Source organism: Crocuta crocuta, unplaced genomic scaffold (genome assembly GCF_008692635.1).
Source record: "Crocuta crocuta isolate KB4526 unplaced genomic scaffold, BGI_CrCroc_1.0 scaffold750, whole genome shotgun sequence".
In the NCBI taxonomy this organism is placed as follows: Eukaryota; Metazoa; Chordata; class Mammalia; order Carnivora; family Hyaenidae; genus Crocuta; species Crocuta crocuta.
Window position 1 is genome coordinate 796539 of NW_027529191.1, and position 23933 is coordinate 820471.

General features: G+C 52.1%; 1 protein-coding gene across 1 annotated transcript in view; it reads left to right on the plus strand.

The window, feature by feature from the left end:
• The window catches only part of SNTG2 (syntrophin gamma 2), a 114005-nt gene that overhangs the window by 61039 nt on the left and 29033 nt on the right, over positions 1–23933 (plus strand). Inside the window, 5 exon segments of the mRNA XM_077758297.1 lie at positions 3308–3437; positions 5042–5080; positions 9297–9413; positions 17049–17120; positions 21415–21573. Of these exon segments, the coding sequence (XP_077614423.1) occupies positions 3308–3437; positions 5042–5080; positions 9297–9413; positions 17049–17120; positions 21415–21573 (517 nt within the window).

Below are 23933 nucleotides of genomic sequence, written 5' to 3' on the forward strand. Positions count from 1 at the left end.
CCCCTGCCCCCACCCCTGCCCCCTGGGCCCCCTGCCTCTGCAGGAGGTCAGCTTGCGGCCTCCTTATGAGGAATGAGCTGTTTCACTACGTACCCCTGTCTGGGACCCTCAGCATCCAAGGCCTGATGACCCAAGGCCTCAATCTGTGGTAGGATGAGTCTGCGTCCTGACTGCCCCACTGGGCCATCCCCGGGCCCCGGGTGCACCTGACGGGCCATCCCTGGGTCATGGGTGCACTAACGGGCCATCCCTGGGCCCCAGGCATGCTGACAGGCTGTCCCCGGGTCATGGGTGAGCTTACGGGCTATCCCTGGGCCCTGGGTGTGCTGGTGGGCCGTCCCCGGGTCATGGGCACACTGACGGGCCATCCCCCGGCCCCAGGTGCGCTAACGGGCCATCCCTGGGTCATGGGTGCGCTGACGGGCCATCCCTGGGCCCCAGGCACACTGACTGGCCGTCCCTGGGTCATGGGCACACTGACGGGCCATCCCCGGGCCCCAGGTGCGCTAACGGGCCATCCCTGGGTCATGGGCACGCTGACGGGCTATCCCCAGCCCCCGGGTGCACTGACGGGCCATCCCTGGGTCATGGGTGCGCTGATGGGCCGTCCCCGGGTCATGGGCGCGCTGACGGGCCACCCCCGGGCCCCAGGCGCGCTGACAGGCTGTACCCAGAAAAGTCGGGAAGGCTTCAACTGCTGCTCTTGGAAGGTTTTCTCTGCCTTTGGTCTCCCTCCTGCTGGTGCCCCCACCCCAGTGCCTCTCACTTCTCAGAGCCTCTGATGGGGATTCTTCCTTCTTTCTTCTGCCTGGTCTGTGGGTTGCATGGACTCTGCCAGCCCACCAAGTTCAAATCCACTATGCAGCCTCTTCAGCAGACCCTTCACTTCAGCTCTCGTTCTTGTTTACTAGATCCTCTGGCTGTCTCTGCAGTGTCTGTTGACTATGTTGGTTTTCTCCTGTGATGCTGTCATTGCACGTCTATTTCTTTGAAAAATTTTCAGCATTCATTTATTTTTGAGACAGAGAGAGTGTGTGTGAGCAGGGGAGGGGCAGAGAGAGAGGGAGACACAGAATCTGAAGCAGATCCAGGCTCTGAGCTGTCAGCGCAGAGCCCGATGTGGGGCTCAAACCCACAGACTGTGACATCGTGACCTGAGCTGATGTTGGATGCTCAACTCACTGAGCCCCCGCAGGTGCCCTGATATACATGGTTTTCTTAAGGAGAAGTGAACAGAAGTGTGGATGACGTTACCTTTTGTCTGAGTTTCACTAGTGGGGTGGAGCTGCACAGCTAAGTGCTTGCTGGGTCGCATAGACAACAGACATTTATGTCCTCATGTTCCGGAGGCTGGACGTCCACATCGGGTGTGTCACAGCCTCTTCCTGGCTTGTAGACAGCCATCTTCTCACTGTGACCTCAAGGCCAGGGAGGGAGCTCTGGTGTCTCTTCCTGTAAGGACTCCAGCCCTGCGGGGTCTGGGCTCAGCCCTCATGACGTCACTCGGCGCTACTTCCCTCCTCAGAGGCCCCATGTCCAGAGACGCCCAGACAGGGGATCAGGGCTGAATGCAGGGACACACGTGGGTCGACCACAGAGTTACATGTGAAGTTTCTTTGAAGAAGGCGTGCGTGACGAGGACGAACTACCAAAGTAGAGACAGTTGTCCTGCGCTTTGAGTTCTGTGCCTCGGGAGGCTGGGGGGCACGTCGGTTTCTCTGGGAACAGGAGGGAGAGCCAGCTTCCCGGAAGCTCCCTTGTGACCAGAAACACGTGCATCATAAGATCGAGTGCATCACATCGAGTGATGATGGCGCCGCCGTCCTTGCGTCTGGAGCCTCAAATAGCACAACAAATGGTCTCGGGATGAATGNGTGTCTGTTGACTATGTTGGTTTTCTCCTGTGATGCTGTCATTGCACGTCTATTTCTTTGAAAAATTTTCAGCATTCATTTATTTTTGAGACAGAGAGAGTGTGTGTGAGCAGGGGAGGGGCAGAGAGAGAGGGAGACACAGAATCTGAAGCAGATCCAGGCTCTGAGCTGTCAGCGCAGAGCCCGATGTGGGGCTCAAACCCACAGACCGTGACATCGTGACCTGAGCTGACGTTGGATGCTCAACTCACTGAGCCCCCGCAGGTGCCCTGATATACATGGTTTTCTTAAGGAGAAGTGAACAGAAGTGTGGATGACGTTACCTTTTGTCTGAGTTTCACTAGTGGGGTGGAGCTGCACAGCTAAGTGCTTGCTGGGTCGCATAGACAACAGACATTTATGTCCTCATGTTCCGGAGGCTGGACGTCCACATCGGGTGTGTCACAGCCTCTTCCTGGCTTGTAGACAGCCATCTTCTCACTGTGACCTCACGGCCGGGGAGGGAGCTCTGGCGTCTCTTCCTGTAAGGACTCCAGCCCTGCGGGGTCTGGGTTCAGCCCTCATGACGTCACTCGGCACTACTTCCCTCCTCAGAGGCCCCATGTCCAGAGACGCCCAGACAGGGGATCAGGGCTGAATGCAGGGACACACGTGGGTCGACCACAGAGTTACATGTGAAGTTTCTTTGAAGAAGGCGNAGGCCAGGGAGGGAGCTCTGGTGTCTCTTCCTGTAAGGACTCCAGCCCTGCGGGGTCTGGGCTCAGCCCTCATGACGTCACTCGGCACTACTTCCCTCCTCAGAGGCCCCATGTCCAGAGACGCCCAGACAGGGGATCAGGGCTGAATGCAGGGACACACGTGGGTCGACCACAGAGTTACATGTGAAGTTTCTTTGAAGAAGGCGTGCGTGACGAGGACGAACTACCAAAGTAGAGACAGTTGTCCTGCGCTTTGAGTTCTGTGCCTCGGGAGGCTGGGGGGCACGTCGGTTTCTCTGGGAACAGGAGGGAGAGCCAGCTTCCCGGAAGCTCCCTTGTGACCAGAAACACGTGCATCATAAGATCGAGTGCATCACATCGAGTGATGATGGCGCCGCCGTCCTTGCGTCTGGAGCCTCAAATAGCACAACAAATGGTCTCGGGATGAATGTTTACTACGGATCCTGTAGCACAAGAACTCCCAGATTCCTGAAAGAGCAGGGGTGACGACCTACACGAAGGGACTCTCATCTTTCCTATTAACGCAGAAATAGCCTGTCAGTGATGGGCCTAACAGTTCTAAACTTAATTTTGGTGAATTTACGTACGAACTGGAGCGGGTTGGTCCTGTGACGGCGCGGTCCCGTGTGTCCCCGTGTGGCTCTGGGCAGGGCCGGAGGCCCTGTGGGCGACACCCCTGCCTGTGTGCACAGCGCGGCTCCCCTCTCCCTGCAGGTTCGGCGCGTTCGAGGTGCTGGCTCCCGACGGCACCAGCACGGGGCTCCTGCAGTTTCACACGGCCCAGGAGAGTGCCGACTGGCTGAGGGCAGTGTCCGCGGCCATCAGTGAGCTGACTCGACAGAGCGTGAGCCCTCCTCCCATGACTTACTGCTTTTGTGTTTAATCCACAAAAATAATTTGGATCTTTTAATTTATGACTAACACTAAAACAGCGGGTTACAAGGTTAAACACGGAAACATGTACTTTTTTCCAAAATACCACGTCTCTGACTAAAAGCAGGTCGTGTTAAGTCCTCCTGAGGCCCCCTGACGGGACAGTCTGGTCCAGGTCAGACATTTGGATGCCCAGGGACTGTTTCCCTCTGACCCTTGCCCTCTCTCCTCCTGTCCCCACACAGACACAGGTACATTCATTTGCATGTAATTTCACGTATACTTTATCAATGTGATAAATCGATACCTAACAGGGTATTGGGGAACCTAATAGGGTTAAAGATAGAAGTCCCCATAACTTTATGAAAACAAGAGGCACATCCAACCAGAAAGATTACCTCCCAAATTTTCAGAGCAAGTATCCAGGAAAGACAGGGTGCTGTCTCCTGGAGTGATCTGTTTAAGGTTCAAAGTCATTATGAAATAAAAATAAATAAATAAAACAAAATGGGCTGGAAGTTAAAATCCAATTAGGTAGTAAGTTCCCAAAGGAAGCACTCTATGCTGGCAGTGGGCTGGTGGCCACAGCTGTGGATGCTCATGGAAGGACTCACTCCTGGCCAGACGTAGCCTTTGACCAGGTTCTTGCTGGTGGACTTGGCCTCTGACGGCATTTGCATCCTGAGGCCAGCTTCTGTGTTGGAGCGAGCAGGGGTGGGGCGGGGAGCGGGAACAGTGTTGGGACTGCTCAGCCAGGTGCAGACTCCCCCTGCAGCAGCACCTGCACGCCCCCCCCCCACTTCAGCACACACTACCTTGTTCCTGAAGCTGCTAGACAAGCTGACCGAGGATGTGAAAAGATTTGGGAAAGCAGCGATGTGTTCCATTTCCATTCTGCAGACCTCACAGCTTCTTTCTCCAGTTAGATAGGGAGGTACCAGAGCCTGTGTGAGCCCTTAGTTTTCAGGCTCCACAGTTTGAATTCCAAAGGTATCTGGACGGATAAAAAGAAAGGAGAAAACAGAAGGTGGTGGTAGATCGGTATTTGCAGGCATGCATGGGACCCGAGCGTCCCTCAGTTCTGGGTGATTTTTACACATTCCAGCTGGCAGGCAGAGCAGAGGGGAGGAAGCCTGAAGTGGGGGTCTGCAGTCCCATTCCAATGGGTGTTACTATTCTGGACCTCTGCTTCCTCCCCGGTAAAGTTGGGAAATAGTACCACCTTGTAGGATTCCTGGGGAAGTTGGGGGAGAATGTGTGTGATGTGAAACACCCATTTTTTTTTTTTAGATGTTGAAATTCAGGTATCTGTGGTCCCACAGCTTCACTCACACACTTGAAAAAGAACAGCCTAAGTATGCTAACACTTTTCTTTTTCCCTTGTGGGAACTGTTGCTATACATTTGTCTGTACTCTGGTTTGGTTTTTAGGTTAGAAACACATCGTAAAAAAAAAAACAACAACTGTTTGCAGGGACACTTCCCATTGCTAGTTAATTTCACTTGCCAGTTGGACGGTTGGAAAATGATGACAATATTCTTGTGCTAATGATTCCTTGCTTCCTTGTCTTTACAGATGATAATGGCAAATAAGGGCTGTTCTCCTTGTGATCAGGTAGGGCTTGTGTTTTCATGTTGATCGTATAACAAGTCTCTACAGTAGCTTCTCCTGGATTTGGAACTTGATTTGGAAATCTGGGGAGGAAGATCAGAGGGAAGTCAGGGGTCCTTCCCTCAGCATTAACTCCATCAACCTGCTCAGATTTAGTGGAGACAGTACAGGCGGGGGCTCTGGTCCTCCGTGCCACGTTATCACGGAGCTGTCGGCATGTGTTCTGAGGAAGTGTGGTTAAACAGTGCGTCATTGTGAGTACTTAAGCTGAAAGAGTTTTCCACTGGACACACACCTGCATGATCTGAGCACTGTGTAGTTTTCTTTGAGAACGTCCTCATGAGGAGAGCCTTGCCCTGGAGCGTCCTCTGGCCAGCAGGAGTTACAGCCGGTGGGTGGGTCCCCAGGCTCGCCTGTAGGGCTGCGTGGTGAGAAGTCCACACCTCCTCCTTCTCAGGGCTAGTGTGCTGACCGCCCCCCTTCCCGACTCAGGGCTCTCACAGGCTCTGTCTGCAAGCACCTCAGGTGACCCATCACGCTCAACTAGTTTGAGCAGCAGGTAACTGCATTTTGAAGCCACGATGTCATCCACTCTTTATGGAAAAATCACAGTTGAAGCCATTCTATAAGGGCAGACTTTATTTACTGCTCATCAGTTTCCTGATTTGCCTTTCACAGGTTTGAGGTGCAGAAAACTGAGAACAATGTGCTCAGTTTGCTTTAAGTGGAGCTCACACACACTGGAAATGGTGCTCGTGATCAGTGTGGGAGCAGAGCGGGGGCTCAGCACAGTCGGACTCTGCTGTTCCACGTTAGCTGCGCAAGAGGGGAAGTAGGGCTGCATCTCTGTCAACCCGCGAGTGCACGTCTGTAATTAGAAAAGAAACTCAAGGGGTGCCTGGCGGCTCAGTTGGTTGAGCGTCCACTTCGGCGCAGGTCATGATCTCACGGTTGGTTCATGGGTTCGAGCCCCGCGTCGGGCTCTGTGCGGACAGCTCGGAGCCTGGAGCTGCTTCAGATTCTGTGCCTCTCTCTCTGACCCTCCCCTGATCATGCTTTGTCTCTCTCTCAAAAATAAGTAAACATTAAAAAAGAAAGAAAGAGAAAGAAAAGGAACTCTAAGGAGTTCTCTAGGAGAACTCTAAGGAGAATTCTAAAAGCTGCTCTGAATGTAACTTTTATTGCCTGTAAGATTTTTCTGAATTTATGTGTTTTTGCCTCAGGGAGCTGCGTGAGGGGGTGAGCTGTTTAATTATTTAGTGAGTGACAGCCCCGTAGATGTCTCCAAACTCAGATATGATTCATCGCACAGTCCTGTGCGGGAAAGGCCGTTTTCCCGGCCCACGCCGTTTCTGACGTGGACGCTCGCGGCGGGCAGAGCCGCCGTCCACACGTCAGCGTGTCTCCTCCAGGCTGGGGGTGCGCAGACGAACAGGGCGGCCCTGTTCTCCCCCAGAGTGAGTCACGGTTCTGCAGCTGGATTTCTAAATGAGCAAAATGTCCCACGGAGTCGTTTTCATGGCGGATCGGCGGGTCTCCCGAGGCCACAGGAGAGAGGGACGACCGGCGGGTGACNCGCTTCACTTCGAAGCCGCGAGGGTCACGACAGAAAACCAGGAAATCGGGCTCAGGGACCCTTCAAGCCATCCAAGGAGCAGAGCGCCCGATGCCGAGAGCACGAGGCAGCTGGGTGCGGAGACCCGCGNCGCCACGAGCCACGCCTCCAACTCCCAGCAGCCCCTTCGCCGGCGACGCCCTTTGGTCCAGTCGCCACCTGAGCCACAGCTTCTCCCGCAGGATCTGCAAGCTGAAGGGGAACCCTAAAGACTTCTTTCTAACCTCAAAATGCCTGTATTGTTTTCGACTTTTTTAGTGTTTCTTTACTTTTTTTTNGCTCCGCGCCGTCCACACAGCGCGGGGCTCGGACTCCCACTCAGGAACCGGGGATCACGGCCTGAGCCCAAGTCCGACGGTCAACAGACCGAGCCGCCCAGGCGCCTCTGAACTTTTTTTTTCTTCAGGGGCTCAAATTAGTTCATTTGGAAGAAATGGTAGAGCTGCGCTTTACTGTGCGGGCTGACTTCCCAGCCTTGTCTCACGGTGCTTCCGGTAGGGGGTTCGCTCACGAGTTCTCCAAAAACTGGGCACTTAGGACGTGTCACCGGAGGTTAGATTTGTGACGTGGGGCCCTTAGGAGAAGGGATGTGTTTTTCGTTCTGAGCAGTGAATTCCTGGTTTTGGTATATAGCAAAGACGTACTATTTAAATAAATATTTTTAAAAATAAACGTATTTGGGAATTACTGAAATGGACAAAGACGGATGCAAGACAGAATTAGAAGGTCATACAAAAGACCAAGTACAGATGTTTCTAGAGGCCTGTGTTTAGTCAGTAAGAAGGCTGCATGATTCACCGGCCACACAGAGGCAGGTCCTCCTGGGATGACGGCCGGGCTGACAGCACGGGCAGGCATTGAAAATTGTCCCGGTCCAACCAGAATACGGGCCCCTGATAAAACAGGTAGTTCTGAACTTTTGCAAAATACATTTTATCTGGAAAACCCGACTAAAGGGAATTGTGGATGCCTTCCTCAGCAAGTCCGAAAACAACCTGAGTTCTCGGGTCATGCGGGCGTCTTCAGTGTAACGGGCCAGTTCTACAACATGGACAATGAATGAATTTTCTCAACTCAGTCTAGTGAAAACAAAGGCTTTGCTATAGAAATGGCATCAGGAAAGATAAATGAAAATATGCCCCTTTATTGTAATGGTTATGTCCTCTTAATTATAGGGACATAATCAGGTAGGTGTTCCTAAAATTATAATACATGTTTCTTGAAATGCATAGTAAGCTATTAGAAAATTCATAATGTAAAAGATAATATTAGCTAGACTTGAAATTATTTATGAACTACATACACCTAAAAAAGATTCATAAAGCAGGCAACGTTTCTAATAATAGCTTAACTATGTTATTTCTCTGCAAATTAATCGAGGCAGAATTAAATTATATATGGAGTTAAGTTCACATCCAATTTATACATGTTTCAGATTAACGATCTGGTTTATAAAACATTTCTTTTTGTAAAACTTCATCTGGCATCTGACCTAGGACGTCTTTCACCAGCAGAAGAGTGAAAGCTGTCAGGAATTGGTCAGGTGCGCCGCAGGGGTTGAAGTGACCTACCCGAGCCTGGGCTGGGTGCCCCACTGAGCCTTGGGGCACCACCTCGAAGCAGCTTGTCGGACAGTTTTATTTCATAAGGTGCTTGGCCTGTCTGTGGTAATTCACTCTTCATTTTACTTAAATCTGAAGCTGTTTTAAGCACTTACTGTTTTAAACACTCACATAGTGAAATGAGGAATGAGGAAATTTAAATGAAATAGTCTTAGCACTTACTACAAAATATGTCACATTAAAATTTGGGGTAAGACACAGGGACTTCAACTTAACAGTAGTTTGAATGCATGCACTAAACACTTAAGCTGTACTACTATTTCCCTAAGCTTTTTGAATCCTATTCTGATTTGTTATAGCTTGGACACAAAATGCCAGTTCTTTTTTTTTTTTTTAAACTTTGTAAAAAAATTTTTAATATTTATTTATTTTTGAGAGACGGAAACAGAGTACAGGTTGGGGAGGGGCAGAGAGAGAGGGAGACACAGAATCTGAAGCAGCTCCAGGCTCTGAGCTGTCAGCACAGAGCCTGATGCAGGGTCCGAACTCAAGAGCTGTGAGATCGTGACCTGAGCTGAAGTCAGATGCTTAACCGACTGAGCCCCCCAGGCGCCCCCAAAACCCAGTTGTAGGAGTCAAATATTGTCCTTATCTTCACTCTCGTCAGGAGGTGGAGCTGTAAAGAAAGTTGTCTTTCCCACCTACGTCAGCTCTGTGCTCACTGTGGGAAATGCACTTGGTGACAGTTACAAACTCATAGACACATCCGAAATACTATCCCGTCCTAGGATGTAATTTAATACTATGTTTTTAAAGATACGTGGCAGGCACAACTCGCAGCAGAAGGTCCGGGGGACCCAGATGTGCGCACGGAACCCGGCGGCTGCAGAGCTCAGGGTCCTACTGGGACACCACCTTGCACATCCATCTGCTTGATCCGGGGTTGAGCAGCCTGCCGGCTCTGGGCGTGCCTGTCATTTCCAGGCCTGGGACGCACCTACTTTCGAAGGCGTGGCTTTAATCTCACGGCTTCCCTCTGCAGGTTGTGCACATGGGCTGGGTCAGCGAGAGACTCGAAGGCACTGGCTCCCACGAGACCTTCAGATCCAAGTTCCTGGCCCTGAAAGGATCTTTGCTGTATGTTTTCAGCACCGCTCCGGTAAGCACACCTTGACATTCGCGGGAAAGGGGGTGCTGATGAGAAGCAGCGGTGGGATCTGGTGTTCGCAGGAGGCCAGAGAGAGGGCGCCAGGGCGGCCCCTCCTGCTCATATGCCCCGCCCCCTCCAGCTCAGAGGTGGGGGCACAGAGCCTGTTCGTTCCGTGGTCAGAGAATCCAGAAACAGCACAGATGACGAAACTTAAAAAGCTGTTCTTTCCTTCAGATCCCCCAAGCTTTGTGAAAATAACCAAACAGCCTGACCCTGCAGGGCCCACCTTATAAACCTGATGCTAAAGGCCGTAGCTTGCAACTTTGCTTTGCAAATTAGCACCAAGGCCTTTCTCGCTGAATGAACCAGAGAGAATGTGTGTGCTTTGCCTCGGTTATCAGTGAAGGAGGTTTCTTCACACGTGAGCATCACACCCAGAACGACAGGACCTGGGAGCTGCAGGCGCCTGAAACTTTGGGTGTGCTGTGTGTGGTGTTGATGGAACTTCCTGCCTTTCACAGTAAATAAAAGGGCTCCTCCCTTTAAAGGCTGGGAAATGTCCCATCGTGTTGTGCACCACATCTTTCTCTGCCCACCAGTCGATGGACTTTGAACTTGCGTCCACGTGCGGCTGTTGTGAATAACACTGGCTGCAAGTCTGAGTGTCCGGACACCCAGATTTCATTTCCTTTGCACAAATACTGTACCGCGTGGTAGCTCCAGTGTTATGACTTAGGACCCTCCGCGCTGTTTCCTGCACGTGGCTGCCAGCTCACGGTCACCAGCGGGGCACGGGGCTGCCAGCTCACGGTCACCAGCAGGGCACGGGGCTCCCCTCTGCAGTCCCTGCCAGTACCAGCCGTCTTCGTCTGGGGGTGACGGGCATGTGGGGTGACAGGCAGGGTTGTGGGTGGATCCCCACCTCCACATGCATCGAGCACATACATTAAATTTGTGTACTTGTTGGATGTCAATCATATCTCAATAAACTGGTTTTAAAAAATAAAGAGGAATGAAAAGACAGAATCACATTTTACCTTCAGGCATCAAGACAATAATGCAACTTTTCGCTGATCAAAATAGATTTTAATAAGCTTTTTAACTTGGAACAAGTTCAGACTTCCTGAAAGCTGCATGTGTGGTGTGGGCAGTTCTGGGGCCCGGTTCCGCCACAAGCTGACACCGAATGTGGCTGCGTCCATTTGTTGAAAGTAAAACCAGACCGCGGTCCATCCTGCTGACTAAACCAGACACTGCCTTCCTCAGCCACCTGTCTGCTGACGCTCTCTGTCCCAGGACCCACCAGGACACCAGTCTGAGTTTAGCTGCACCTGTTTTGATAAACCAACGCTTGAATTTACTGAAGCTAAAGAGTTATCTGAACAACAACAAAAAAATCATGGAATTCTACTCAGAGCAAATGTACCGGTGTTTTCTAACATTTGCTGCTGAACATCATCCTTTGGGCTTGGACCGTGATGTGCGTCCAGCTCCTGCAGGGTGGTTTCCCTGTGCTGACACCCCATGTGCCCCGCCCCTGCCCACCCTCTGACCCCAAACCACCGCTCACTTACTGTCCCCGTGGGGTTCTAGTGCGCAGTCTTTTCATGTCTGCTTCTCTCAGTGACACGCGTGTAAGATTCCTCTGTGCCCTTTCACGTATGTTTTGTGCAGAATGAGGTTCCGCCGTCTGGGCGCCCACAGTGTATTTATCCAGCACCCACTGACTGGCATCTTGGTTACTTCCGAGTGTAGCAATTACGAATAAAGGTGCATCCGTGTGCAGGTTTCCACGGGGACATAAGTTCTCACCTCCTTTGAGTAAATTCCAAGGAGTGTGATTGCGGGATCGTCTGGTGAGAGTGTGTTTAGTTTGTGAGGAACCTCCAAGCTCCCCCCACAGCGGCTGCCCCATTGTGCGTCCCGCCCCGCGTCCTCACCAGCACCTGCTGCCGTCGGGGCTCCGGCCTGTGGCCCTTCTCGGCCTGCGGTGGTGCCGCACCCTGGTTTTAACTCGCGGTTCCCGGAAGACGTGTGAGGTGGAGCGTCTCTCCGTGTGTTTATCTGCCGTCTTTGTCTCTTCTCTGTGGAAGCATCTGTTGAGGTATTAGGCCAATTTCTTTCTTTCTTTTTTTTTTTCTTTTTTACTCAGGTTGTTTGCTAACTATTGAGTTTTAAGAATTCTTTGTACGTATTGGATTACATTCCTTTCTCAGATGTGTCTTTTGCAGATATTTTCCCCCAGTCTGTGGCTTTTCCTCTCTCTCTAAGTCTTTTCAGAGCCGAGTTTTTAGCGTTAATGCACTCCTGGTCACTGGTTCCTCCCTCCAGGGATCCCGTCTTCACCATCCCCAAGGTCATCTAGGTGTCCCCGATGTTATGTTTTAGGAGTTTCATATTTCACATGTTGCGTTTAGGTCTCTGATTGATTTTGAGCTTTTCGTGAGGGTGTGAGGTCTGGGTCAAGATTGATGACTTTCGCACAGACGTCCACATGTCCCAGAGTCACTTGATGAAAGGCTGCCTTGGCTGCATTCTGTCTCCGTTGCCCCTTTGTGAACTGTCGGTGACCATATTTGTGTGATTTGGCGGCTCTCTCTGATCCACTGGTCTGTGTGGCTCTAACACCACGGGGGGTGATCACTGTAGCTTTGCAGGAGGTCTTGCGGTCAGTTGGTGTCAGTTTTCCGACTTGTCTCCTTCAATATGATGCTGCCTGTGTGTCTCCTTTGCCTCCACATGAACCAGCGTGTCCGCTTCCACAAAACGGCATCCTGGGAGTTGACGGGCTAGGGTGGGTTCTCATGGCAGTTAATCCAACAGACGTGATGCTCCGGGTGAGGGCAGCCGGGGTCTGTGGTCCTGGGATGATGTCTCAGCCCCTCATGAGGCTGAGCCCTGCACTCTGAACCTTCTCAAAGGTTCTCTGGTTTTTCTACCCCCTTCTGTGGGACGGGGGGTGGGGGAGACCGGAGTTGGGTATTTCCCTTCCCCGGGGCAGCGGGGCCCTGATGAAACCCCAGCAGCGCCAGCTCGGGCTGACCTGCCTCCCTGAGTTGGGGCTTGTGCAGAAACGGGCTCCGGGGTGCTGTGAATGGCTCCGGGGGGACTTTCCCCCAAAGGGTTCTGTGGGAACCTGGCTGAGCTCCCGCAGATAAATCTCCCAAGGTTGTGAGGCCTCCCCCACCCTGTGACTGGGTTGCCCTGCAGTTTTTAACTCTCAGGGTGGCCCCCGCCGTGGACGCCATGCCTCCTGACCTGTCTCTGGGCCGCGGTGTGGCGTGTCCTCCCGTGTTAACCTTATGGGTCCGTGAAGAGTCTGTTCAGGTTTGCGTTTGGACTCCCAAGGTCCTTATGCACAACCAGAATCACGGTAACTTTTTAAATAGAAAAAGAAAATCAAACTCTCCCATCATTTAATGGTATTATGCTGGTTTAAACAAATCGTTTTCAGGCATTATCCAAAATAATAAAAGCATATTTTTAAATGGGGACTCAGAAGATTTTATAAGACAATGGGGACGTTTTACTCTGAAAAACGCTAGGGAAAGAGTGGTTTGGTAGAGTAAGTTGTGCACTAATAATCGCTGGCTGTGGGACGAGGCGTGATGCTCACCCTTATCCCATAGTCTCCTCGGTCTGAGGACAGTGACCATAGATGCCCGCTGGCACGCCCCACGGGATCATAGCGAGCACTGAGCAACTGCTCTTACCTGTTCCTAGGTGTGTTTGAAAACTCTACAACATTTAAATCTAACAGATTAAATTTTGGTATTAGTACCAGCAACTTGTCATTGTAAAGGTGACACCCAAAGGATGGCAAGTGAATTTATTCCTGAACGTTTGCAGGAGTCCCGTCTGGCCTGGGACTGGGACCCTGCAGCCTGTGGCCCCGTGCCGATTACGGTTTCTACTTTGCCCCAATCTGTGACAGCCTCGCGTTCAGTTTTTAGTATCTGTATGTATTGGCTCACGCTCTGGCGACATGAGGCTCATGATCTGAGACGGCTACTGAGCAGTCTCCGCACACCTACGGGCCGGGTTCCGGCCCCGGCCGCGGCCAAGGCGCGGGGAGCACAGCCCGGTTCCTCTCGGACGCGGAGCTGAGGGGGCACACATGGCACAGGAGGCAGACTGTCTCACCGACTAGGTAAACAAGGGCTCTCGTGGGTGAGCAGGGCTGCTGGTCTGTCAGCCTTGGGAATGAGACCAGAAGGCTCCCGGGGAGCTGTCACTGTTGCCGTCCCGTGAGGAGGTCCTGTTTGCAAGGATGGTTTCTGAGCTCCGCCAAGTCGAGCCAAAGGGAGGACGTTGAAGCAAAAGAAGGAAAAGAAGGGCAGAAAGCTGGGAGAGAGACGGGGGAGGGGGAGCCCGCATCGTCCAGCTCACGGTCCTGCGCAGAGGACGCCAAGCCCAGGGGTGTGCGGTGGGGGCCGGCCCAACTCTCAGGCCCCCCAGGTGCTCACACGTGTGCATTAAAGCCGGATTATTCTCATCACTGTGCTCTCCTTCCAGCCAGCGTGTTATTTCTGACTTGCAAATTGAAATCTGAAAAAAATGTGAGCTACTCGTGTTTTCAAACATCATTACAATGTGTTAATAACAGTTATGAAGTCAATTTTACAGCATCTTACAGCATTAACATAAATTATGTAGCAGTTTCTTATGAATATGCAGGGACTATTAGAAGCAACTTTAAGAATGTCAATTAGGCAAATATATTCTATCATTTAAAAATTTTACCTGGAAAGAAATAATTGAATTGAAGATTTGTCAATTGAAGAAATACTAGATAATTGTGCCCCCTCTGGGGCTACCCAGCAGGTGTTCCACAATATGATTAAAAGACACCAAGATGTTACATCTTATAGTCTAAAATTTCTGCTACATTTCAGTGCAGATGTGGTCAGAGGAAACAGAGGCCATCAACTGTCAGGACCTGGGGAAAGTGGCAATGGCGTGTGGGTACAAGGCTTCATGCTCTTCTTCCACGTAGCAAAGTCCTTGTTGCCTGCTGGCTGGAAACACTGAGGTGTCAGCCGGGATCATTCTCCCCTTTCATAATTTCCCAGTCACCAGGAAGGAGTGTAAGGATCAAGGGATCACATCTAGTTCCCGTCCCAGAAAAGTATTTCTCTGGAGAGAGGCAGACGCGGTGACGGCTCCGAGTGTCGCTCCACATCCCTCTCTGTCAGAAGTTCTTACCCCTCCCGAGAAGCAGGGCAGGTCCTCGGCCGGCTGCACTGGAGGCCCTGAAATAAGGAGGTCATGTCGTGGAGCATCTAGTCTGCACAGCAGGGAGTTCTGACTGAATGTGCGTCTGTCTGTAAATGATTATCCATCCTTCCTGTCCCCACTGTCCTTTTAAAAGGGGTTACACTTTTTACCTGTGGATTATTTTCTTTAGATATCATCACAACAGAACCATCACCTGCACATTTTTTTTAGTTTATTTATTTATTTTGAGAGAGAGAGAGAGAGCAAGAGCGCCCGCACCAGCGGGATGGATGGACAGAGAGAGGGAGAGAGAGAGAGAATCTCAAGCATGTTCTGTGCTCAGTGTGGAGCCTGACATGGGGCTCGATGCCACCACCCTGGGATCATGATCTGAGCTGAAACCAAGAGTTGGACCCTCAGCCACCTGAGCCCCCAGGTGCCCCACCCATGTGTATTTTTAAGACAGGATTCTGATCTGGCCAGTCTGCGGTGGGACCTGAGATACTGCATTTCTAGCACATTCCCATGTGCTGCTGCTGGTTCACATGGCCTCAACAGTAAGTTTCCTTAAATGTAAAATCGGATCTCTGAGCCCCTCTCCACACTTGCTCGGTCTGAATCAGCGACGTGGGGCCAGGAACCTGCATCAGAACGAACCCCACAGGTGACCCCTGGCTGTGTTCAGTTACTTCAAAACTCCAGGAACGTCCGCCTCGGAGATTTCACTCACCACTGTCCTTAAACCTCCGATTCTGAACTCTCTGTTTCCCTTCTAAGTGTACAAATATATGTAGATGTCACACCAATTTGGTAGATGCTGACCTGGTTATCACAGGTGGCCATGTCCCAGACGGTCCCTCCCTGGGAGGTGGTTAGCTTTCGTGTCGGATTGAGACAGTTAGTTTCTAGAATCATAACTAATAAAAAGGTGGAAGGAGCCCTGCAGCACATCACAAATATTCCGGAGATAATTTACATGAAGCGGAAACTTGGGAGTACTTTGTGTCTGTGCTTTGGCTGAACCAGAGAAGGGACAACGGCAGATGCACATGGAACGAGTGTGCACAGCCATGCACGTTGACAACAGGGAACTCATTAGAGAGGACTTCTGAATAGTGTCATTTTTTTTTCTTTTTTATGGTTCTCCAAAAATAAGCAGCCTTGTTATAACTGGAAAAATTAAACATTGTGTCTACATCCATTCCTGTGGCCTAAATGCTCTACTTCATCCCAAAATTACCTTCCAGTTATGACTGTAATTGACCTTCCCACTTTTATATTTTACCCTTTTTGTGTTTTTTAAATCACAGAAGCAATGACTTAAGTCTGGATCAGTTAATATGAAGTGGGAACATGCCTGTGTCATCATGAACTGTTGGGGGAAACGTTCTCAGGTGATGGGCTTGAAATGCCTGACTACATCCCAGTATTTATTTGGAGGAATGATTTCAAGAGGGCCACCAATTACGTACTTCATGTACTTTCGTTTCAAAGACACAGTGAACCTCTGAGTATTTTCATTCTTATTTGTATGTTTAATGGCTGGAAGATAACTACAGGGAGAGCAACCAAAACCAACATTTGTTACAGGGTTGAGTATTTCAGATCTCTTGACATGAAGTATTTTAATGCAGAGAGCATAATACCGAACGTGAACTGCAAACCATAGAACATCATTCAAAAGTCGGGTGATGTGATCGTTATTATTGTTAAAGTTGTGAGATATAATCAGAAGTCAAAACGTGTTCAATTATATTGGTAAGTCAATAAATTTGCAGCCATTTCTGGAATGGAGCCGACTAGTGAGTCTATCTTAGCTCTCAAGACTGGACACACAGCCCACTGTCCCCAGGTCACACCACAGCACACACGCACTCACCTACACTCACACGCAAACTAGTCACCCTCTCAGTAAATTTCCTGACGTGACTAAAATTGGTCCCTAATTGAATGTATGAGTAACCCCAAAACGAATTCTAAACTTACACCTGACTGCATGTAGTACACGAGCTCCCACATTACCGACCTGTGCCTTACGCAGCCCACCCAGCAGCGGTGCGCATGGGACGTTTGTCAAATCCACTGCCGCGCACGAGATTTAATGTCCCTACTGTCCTACTCATGGCTTAGAATTTAACTAAGGTAAAGACATACTGACTCCATTGCTGTAAATGTTTAAATTGACCCGACTGAAAGTAGCATGACTGTTTTCATGTCTACTTAAATTTTTTTTTCCCAGCTTTATTCAGGTATAATTAATAAAACTGTAAATATACATAATGTACAATGTGATGGTTTGATGTATGTGTACAGTGTGAAATGATTGCCACAATTGAGCTAATGAACACAACCGTTACCTCACATAGTTACCTTTCTTTAATCAGGAGAATGCTTGTGATTTGTGTATATATTTTATATTTCTTGCAGGTGAGCACCTTAGACTGGGTACGGGCAGAAAAAACCTACAACCTCTGTGAGGTACTATTTAAACTTCACAAGGTAGGTATCCTTTGCACAATAGATGCTTTCATATAAGTAAGATGCGCCTTTGGGTTTAAAGAGTCCATTGAGATAGTAAGAGAACCTGAAAATCTTCTGTATTCATAACATTTCCGCATCCTGAAAGTTGCCATTCTGTTGTTCATGAAGATGGATGGATGGATGGATGGATGGATGGATGGACGGACGGACGGACGGACGGACGGATGGATGGTTGGATTGGTGGGTAGGCAGATGGATGGGTTGGTGGACCAGTGGATGGCTAGAGTGCGCACAAGTGTGTATGTGCACATGTACTGGGGAGGGGTGTTCCAGTCCCCGCCACTTACAATAATGTGTTCTAAGATCTTTGGTTTATCATTGCCATTTCCATTGTTTTTAACAGGTCAGATACAAACCCCAGCTTTCCTTATCAAAGTCCGGCCTGAGGTGACCAGAATGACTAACCAAATAGTCCACTTCTGCTAGAGGGAAAGTATTCACTGGTTAAGAAAGGCAAAAGTTTTACCTATAGCGTCTATCCCAAGCTTCCGGAATCATCAAGTTTAGTTGAACAATTCCAAAGTGGCGAATCCATTGCCACAAAACACGGTTTCCGTTTCTGCTGGGCTGACGCCTCATTGGGGACTCGTGGGGTCAGAGCTCAGGGGTCGAGGTTTCCCGGGAGCGCTCTGTGTGACTCCTGCTTGCTTGCGCTTGTTGTCACGTGTTGACCTGTCGGAGATGGAGACCCCTGGGGATTTGAGCAGGGATTCCACCGGGCCACACGCCTGGGAGACACACTGTCTCGCGGATGGGCTTTTAGCAGGTGTCAGGGTACACTAAGTGACACAGACAGGTGGGGAAGTGGAACCTGAAATAGAAACCTGGTCACTGAGCGGCTCAGGGGACTCTGCCAGGCGGGAGGAGGGCAGTCCCACCCCGTCCCGGTGGCCCAGGGGCACCTGCTTCCGGCCCAGGGGTGCTCCCAGCTGTGACTTGTGCGCTGGCAGGTGGGGAGGTTTGGTCTCGGGCTCCCTGCTGCTGCTCAGTGAGAAGCCAGGGCCGTCACCGCCCATCATAGGGGAGGAGATATGAGCAGCAGAGCCATCGGCCAGCTGTCCCCGACCCGCTGACGTCCGGCCAACCCCCAGGGCACAGCAGGAGATAAATGCACCAGGTGAACGGGGCGCAGAGGGTTCATGGTTGTGTGTGAAGCACGTGCCCTCGATGTAGACGGAGCTGACTCCACCACCTGGAATTTTATTTTGTTTCTTTATGCCTCAGCTTCCTCATCTGTAAAATGGGGGCATAATAACCTGTCGTATTCTCTATTCTATGATCCTCTGCAGGGTTGTGTTAATTGTGTGATGACCACACGCCCTGGCTATAGGGAAGTGCTCACCAAACACGACCTTTTGGGAGCATTTTTGAGATCTGTTCCTGCACTCTGCATGCCGGGAGCTGTGATTCTCTGTCACCACAGGGCCTGGGACGCACTGCCAGTGATTCTCAGTCTCGTCTTACATCACAATCACCCAGAGGGGGTTTTCGAGCAAAGCCCACGGTTTCATTTTATTTGAGATGTGGCCCAGACATCTGTATTCAGTTTTTAAGCTTCCTTGGTGATAATTTGCAGCTAAGTCTCGCATCTTGTGTGCAGTATTTATGTGTTGACAGTTCTTTGTCAATAAGTATCCTTTTACTGCACGCACGAATTCCTTTGAGTCATTGGATATGGAGCTAGAGAGAACCTTGGTGAAGAGAGGTGTTGTTATATTAACAACCTTTACAAACCCATGAGCATATTACTTGTTAATAATTCCAGTAGTGATCATAATTGTATGTTAATTATACCTCCTTCATTTCTTTATTTTTTCAACATTTATTTATTTTGAGAAAGAGAGTAAGTGAGCGGGAAAGGGGCAGAGAGAGACAGAGGGGCAGAGACAGAATCCCAGGCAGGCTTCACACTGTCAGCACAGAGCCCAGCGCAGAGCTCAGTCCCACAACCCGTGAGATCATGACCTGAGCTGAAATCAGGAGTCAGACGCTCAGCCTCCTGAGCCACTCAGGCTCCCCTGTTTCTTCCTTAAATGCTGCCTTTTCACTCCCTTTCCACTGTAGTTGAAACTCATTTGCTCACTTAATTCATGCACTAAAGTGTAAAGTCAGAGAAAGCTGCCCTGTGTGCCAGGTCTGTTGCTGAGAAACAGATGGCCCAGGCCCCTGGGTGTGTCAGACAACACCCATGATCTCAGGAAGCGTCCCTGCCACAGTTACTCGCGAGAGGACTCGGATTTCCGTCTATGACGGATGGACCCAACCCCATGCTGCGCTGGGGAGGGGCCTGCCAGCAGGCCTACGGTAGAGGGCAGTGGAATTCGGGTGCCGGAAGATGTTGGCCTGGGGGGCTCAGCTCCTTGCTGACTTGGCCAGAGGCTGCTGTCTCCACCAGAGACGGCCCACCGTTTCCACCATATCGTGCTGGTGAGAAGCGGGTCACTAAACATATATGTAAAATATGACACATATGACATACGATACACCCTCTATGTGATATGAAGGTGCACATGGGCAGGAAGAGACCACACAAAGCCCTGGCTTCGGCAGGACAGGGGAGCACGTTGCACATGGCCAGATGACACTTATTGCAGGGGGGCGGGGGGTATCAGAAGTGACTTACATGTTCTTGGAATAAGGCTGTCCCTAGACTTGCCCTGAAAAGGCCAGCAGCGAGCCCTGACCACGTTGTCTGCGGCGTGAGTCTGGGCGATGTGTCCTACCAGCGAGGAGCTTCCCTTCATTCTGGGACATATCCGTCAAGGACTAGTCTCTTCCAGCCAAACAGCCTGGACGGAGGGAGAGCTTTGACTTCGTGGTGGATGAGGCTGTGTCAGGGCTGAGGCTCACCCTGAAGGTCTGAGCCTCTCTGCGAGGCGAGGAAGCCGTGTGCGAGTCCTGGTACAGGACAGCGCTGAGCCCCCACACGGACGCTCCTGTGTCTTTCTCACATGGGAGTGTATACAGCAAAGTAGGGAGTCTGTATAGAAGTGAAAAGTTACAAACATGTGATGCTGTTTCTAGTGTTTTGTCTGAGAATTTGACCCGAAGGAGTCAATAACCAAAAATTAAAAGTTTCAAAAGAAACTTCAATGTTTTAAATTTTGATTTGCCTCCTTAAATGGAAAGTAGCCTCAAAAATAATTTTAAATTTAGATCTGGAACTTTAGGCTGCACGTAATAATAACATACAACGGAAACATGTTCCCATAATACTATTATTACAGTGGCAGAGGTAAACAATATGTTGAAGTTACTCTTATGATAGTTTATACATGTAGATTTTCATTCATCAATATTCCACAAAATAACTTTAGAGGAAAATGTTATTTCTTTTCCCTTTATTTTACAAAAGTTCTTCATTATCCCATTCTGGCTTTTACGCAGCTTTCCACGCATCTGAGGTACGTGTGTGTGTGCAACTGCATGTGTACGTGTGTGTGCATGAGTGCCTACGGAGAGAACTGATGAGAGGCAGGTGCAGGCCAGCATATGCTGGGAATAGAGGAAGGGTGCAAGCTTGTATACGTGTACATGTGCGTATGTGTGCGTGCAAGTAGAGAGCGGATGAGGGGCAGGTGTAGGCCAGCACACATGGAGGGAGGAGAGACCAGCCAGGCGTGTGCGCGCGCGCACGCGCACGCACAAACACACACACCCCCGCCTACAGCCCTGCCTCAGCTGGGCATCCAGCCCTGGACTGCCCGGACCTCTGAGACCAGTGAGGCCCAGAGTCACCCCCTCTGGAAGGAAGTGCATACACCTGAGGCCTGTGTGCAGAGCCCAGGGCACCCAGGGTCCCTCTGCCTTAACCTTGCTTTTTAGGATGTTTCCAGACATTCTGCGTGGCCAGGCCCCTGGGGTGACGGAAGCAGGTCTTGGATGGCTGGGGGCCCTGCGGTGGTGCGGAGGGGTTCTGAGCAGGGGGTCCTGTTGCCCAGGACAGAAGAGCCGGTGATGCCCTCAGGCCGGCGGCGAGGGGCCGGTTGGGGCCCGTGTTGCTGCGGATGACCGCGTTTTTGCGAGACCCGGGCACCCACGTCCCGTGACCTGACCTTCCAGTGAGCCGCTGAGGGGGACGCTGTGGTTACCTTAAGTGAACGCTGCCTCGCAAGGAACTTACCCAAATCTGTGTCTATTTCAGGCCCGCTTCCACAGCTGCCCTGAACGAGGCTCCCCGCACGGCGGGGGAACAGCGGCCCGGGTCGGGCCCCCCTCCCGCGCTAACGCCCCGACGGGCTCTGTTTTCCAGGTCTGCGAGGGCGGCCTGCTGGGCCCTCCCGGCCTCGGCTTCTGCGTCCTGGTGGGCCGCGGCCTGAGTCGCGTCTTCAGCGTGGAGCTGGGGAGCGAGCTGGTCGCCTGGGAGAGGTCTTTCCAGAGAGCCACGTTCATGGAGGTGCAGAGAAGCCGGGTAAGCGCCCGCGGCCCCGCGGGAGACTCGGTGGGCCCGGCCTCGCCACTGGTGCAGCCGTGCCGGGAAGTGAGGCTGTGAGCTGCGAGCACGCTGACCTGAGCCACCCGGTCAGCGTCCGCGGCAGGCGACGGGTCATCGAGGGGAGCGCGGGGGCTCTGCGTCTCCGTCACACGTGATGTGTGCAGAGCCACAGGCTTTCTGTGCTGGGGGGGGGGTACGTCCCCGCCCGGGATGAGCTGCCCCTGAGCCTAGGCCCACAGGCCACACCCCCGGATGAGCTGCCCGAGGCCACGCCCCGGATGAGCTGCCCGAGGCCACGCCCCCGGTGAGCAGCCCGCAGACTGCTCCCAGCCAACAGCGCGGGTGGGTCGTCCGTCGTGAAGGCCTCCGCACGTGTGTCACAGCTGAGGCACTCGGTTGCCCTTGCTCCCGGCCGTCAGGACCCGAGGGAGGATACGAAGTAGTTCACGTGGCGGCGTTTCCGCCCGTGCACGCTTGGTGCATCAGCGTGCGTCCAGATGCGTGAGCAGGCAGGTGTCCCGGCCCCGGCGTCGTGAACGGTGGGACCCTCACGGGGGCAGAAGGTCCACGCAGTGACGTCGGGGAGGGATCTCTCCACCCGCCGTGCGGCCGCCTCCCGCGTCAGCTCTGGCGCCGAGAAGACGGCGCCTCACGTGGAAGCGTGAGTTCTCACTAGGAGACCGCGTGCGGCCAGTGGCTCTCGGCGCGTGCGCGGGCCTGGGGTCCCCGGCTGAGCATCACCGCGTCTTCTCCTGTTTCAGCATCAAGTACGTGTGATGCTGTGTGACGTGCAAAGTGCCGTGCATTTTATCCACATCAGTGCACCTGAGTTGTAATTATTCCAGCAGTATCCTGTTGGAATTTAAGAAAACAAAACAAGACCTGAGGCCTCACAGCCGCACGTGGTCTGTGTGTCTGCGTCGGGCGGTCTGCCTCTGGGCTCGCAGGACGACGCACCGAGAGGGTTGCCATCCTGCAGACACGCCAGCCCTCCCGTCCCCACCCAGCTGAGCTCTGAGATCCTGATGTTTGCGTAGAACATCTCCCCTTCTGGTTGCGGGGTGCCTGCCGGAACCTGCCGGAGCCACGTGGGCCCAGCGCGGGAGGGCAGCCTGTGGGGCAGATTTTGCCGAATGAGGTCACAAGCCAGTGGATTGTCAGGAACACCATCTGCCGCCAGCTTCGCTCCGGGGCCTGGGGCACGGTTAGCTTCGCTCTGGGGTCAGAGAGGGGTGGGCATGTTGAGGAAGTTAGCGCTCAGTGAGAGGAAGCCGTGGGGGTGGGAGGTGTATGCCCCAGACACAAGGGGGCGTCTTGGAGGGTCCAGTGGTAGGAAGGGGTCCCGTGTCTCCCAGGGCCCCAGAGGACGCAGCCCCTGCTCCTGCCCCACTGGGCGCCTGAATTGTTCATCTCGTGGTGCTTCTCAGAAACTTCATACGGGAATTTTAAAAATAGGTGCTGGATGGACGTATGGATGCACGGATACCCTGCCCTCCACCCAGTGAACGCCTGCGTTTGGTTACAGAAACAGATGTGGAGCCAGTGCCTGTGGCCATGAGGGCTGTGGGTCCATGTAGAGATACAGACAGGAACCCAAGGATCTCACATTTGAGTCAATATTGTTAAAAATCTTGTGTCTGGAAGCAACCCCCAGGACCCTGCCTGACCCCAGGGACCAGCACTCTTTGTATGCGTTCCCAGGTGATCCTGTGAGCACCAAGGCCAGCACCACCCCATGTGCCGCGGAACTGCCGGGGCGGTTGGTGGCCCTCACCCCCTCCTGCGCCGTCCCGTCTCCACCAACATCTGCGAGTACCCTGCCCACCCGCGATGGAGGGTCCCCTCTGAGTGTGCACATGTGTCTCTGCCCAGCAGGGCCCCAGCCCCGTGTCTGCGGCCAGTCCTCAGCTGCTCGCCATGGGCTGACACAAACACAGAGGACAAGGAGCAGGGCAGAGGCGGGAGGGGTTTCCTGGTCACCGCGGGTTGTGCAGGGCCCCAGGCGGGAGCCAGCACGTCCTGTCGCTTGGTGCCGGCCTCTCCTGTTGGCTGGACCGCCTGCCCGAAAGTCCGCTGCCCCCTCCAACCCAATAATTTAATCCTAATGAGGGTGGGGCCCCATCTGTTTGTTTACACACTGATTTTTAATGTTTATTTATCGAGAGAGAGAGGGAGACAATCTGAAGCAGCTCCAGGTTCTGAGCTGTCAGCACACAGCCTGAGGCGGGTCTTGAACTCACGAACCGTGAAATCATGATATGAGCCAAAGTCAAACCCTTCACTGACTGAGCCACCCAGGCACCTGAGAGTATGGCTCCATTTAGAGGGTGATTTAG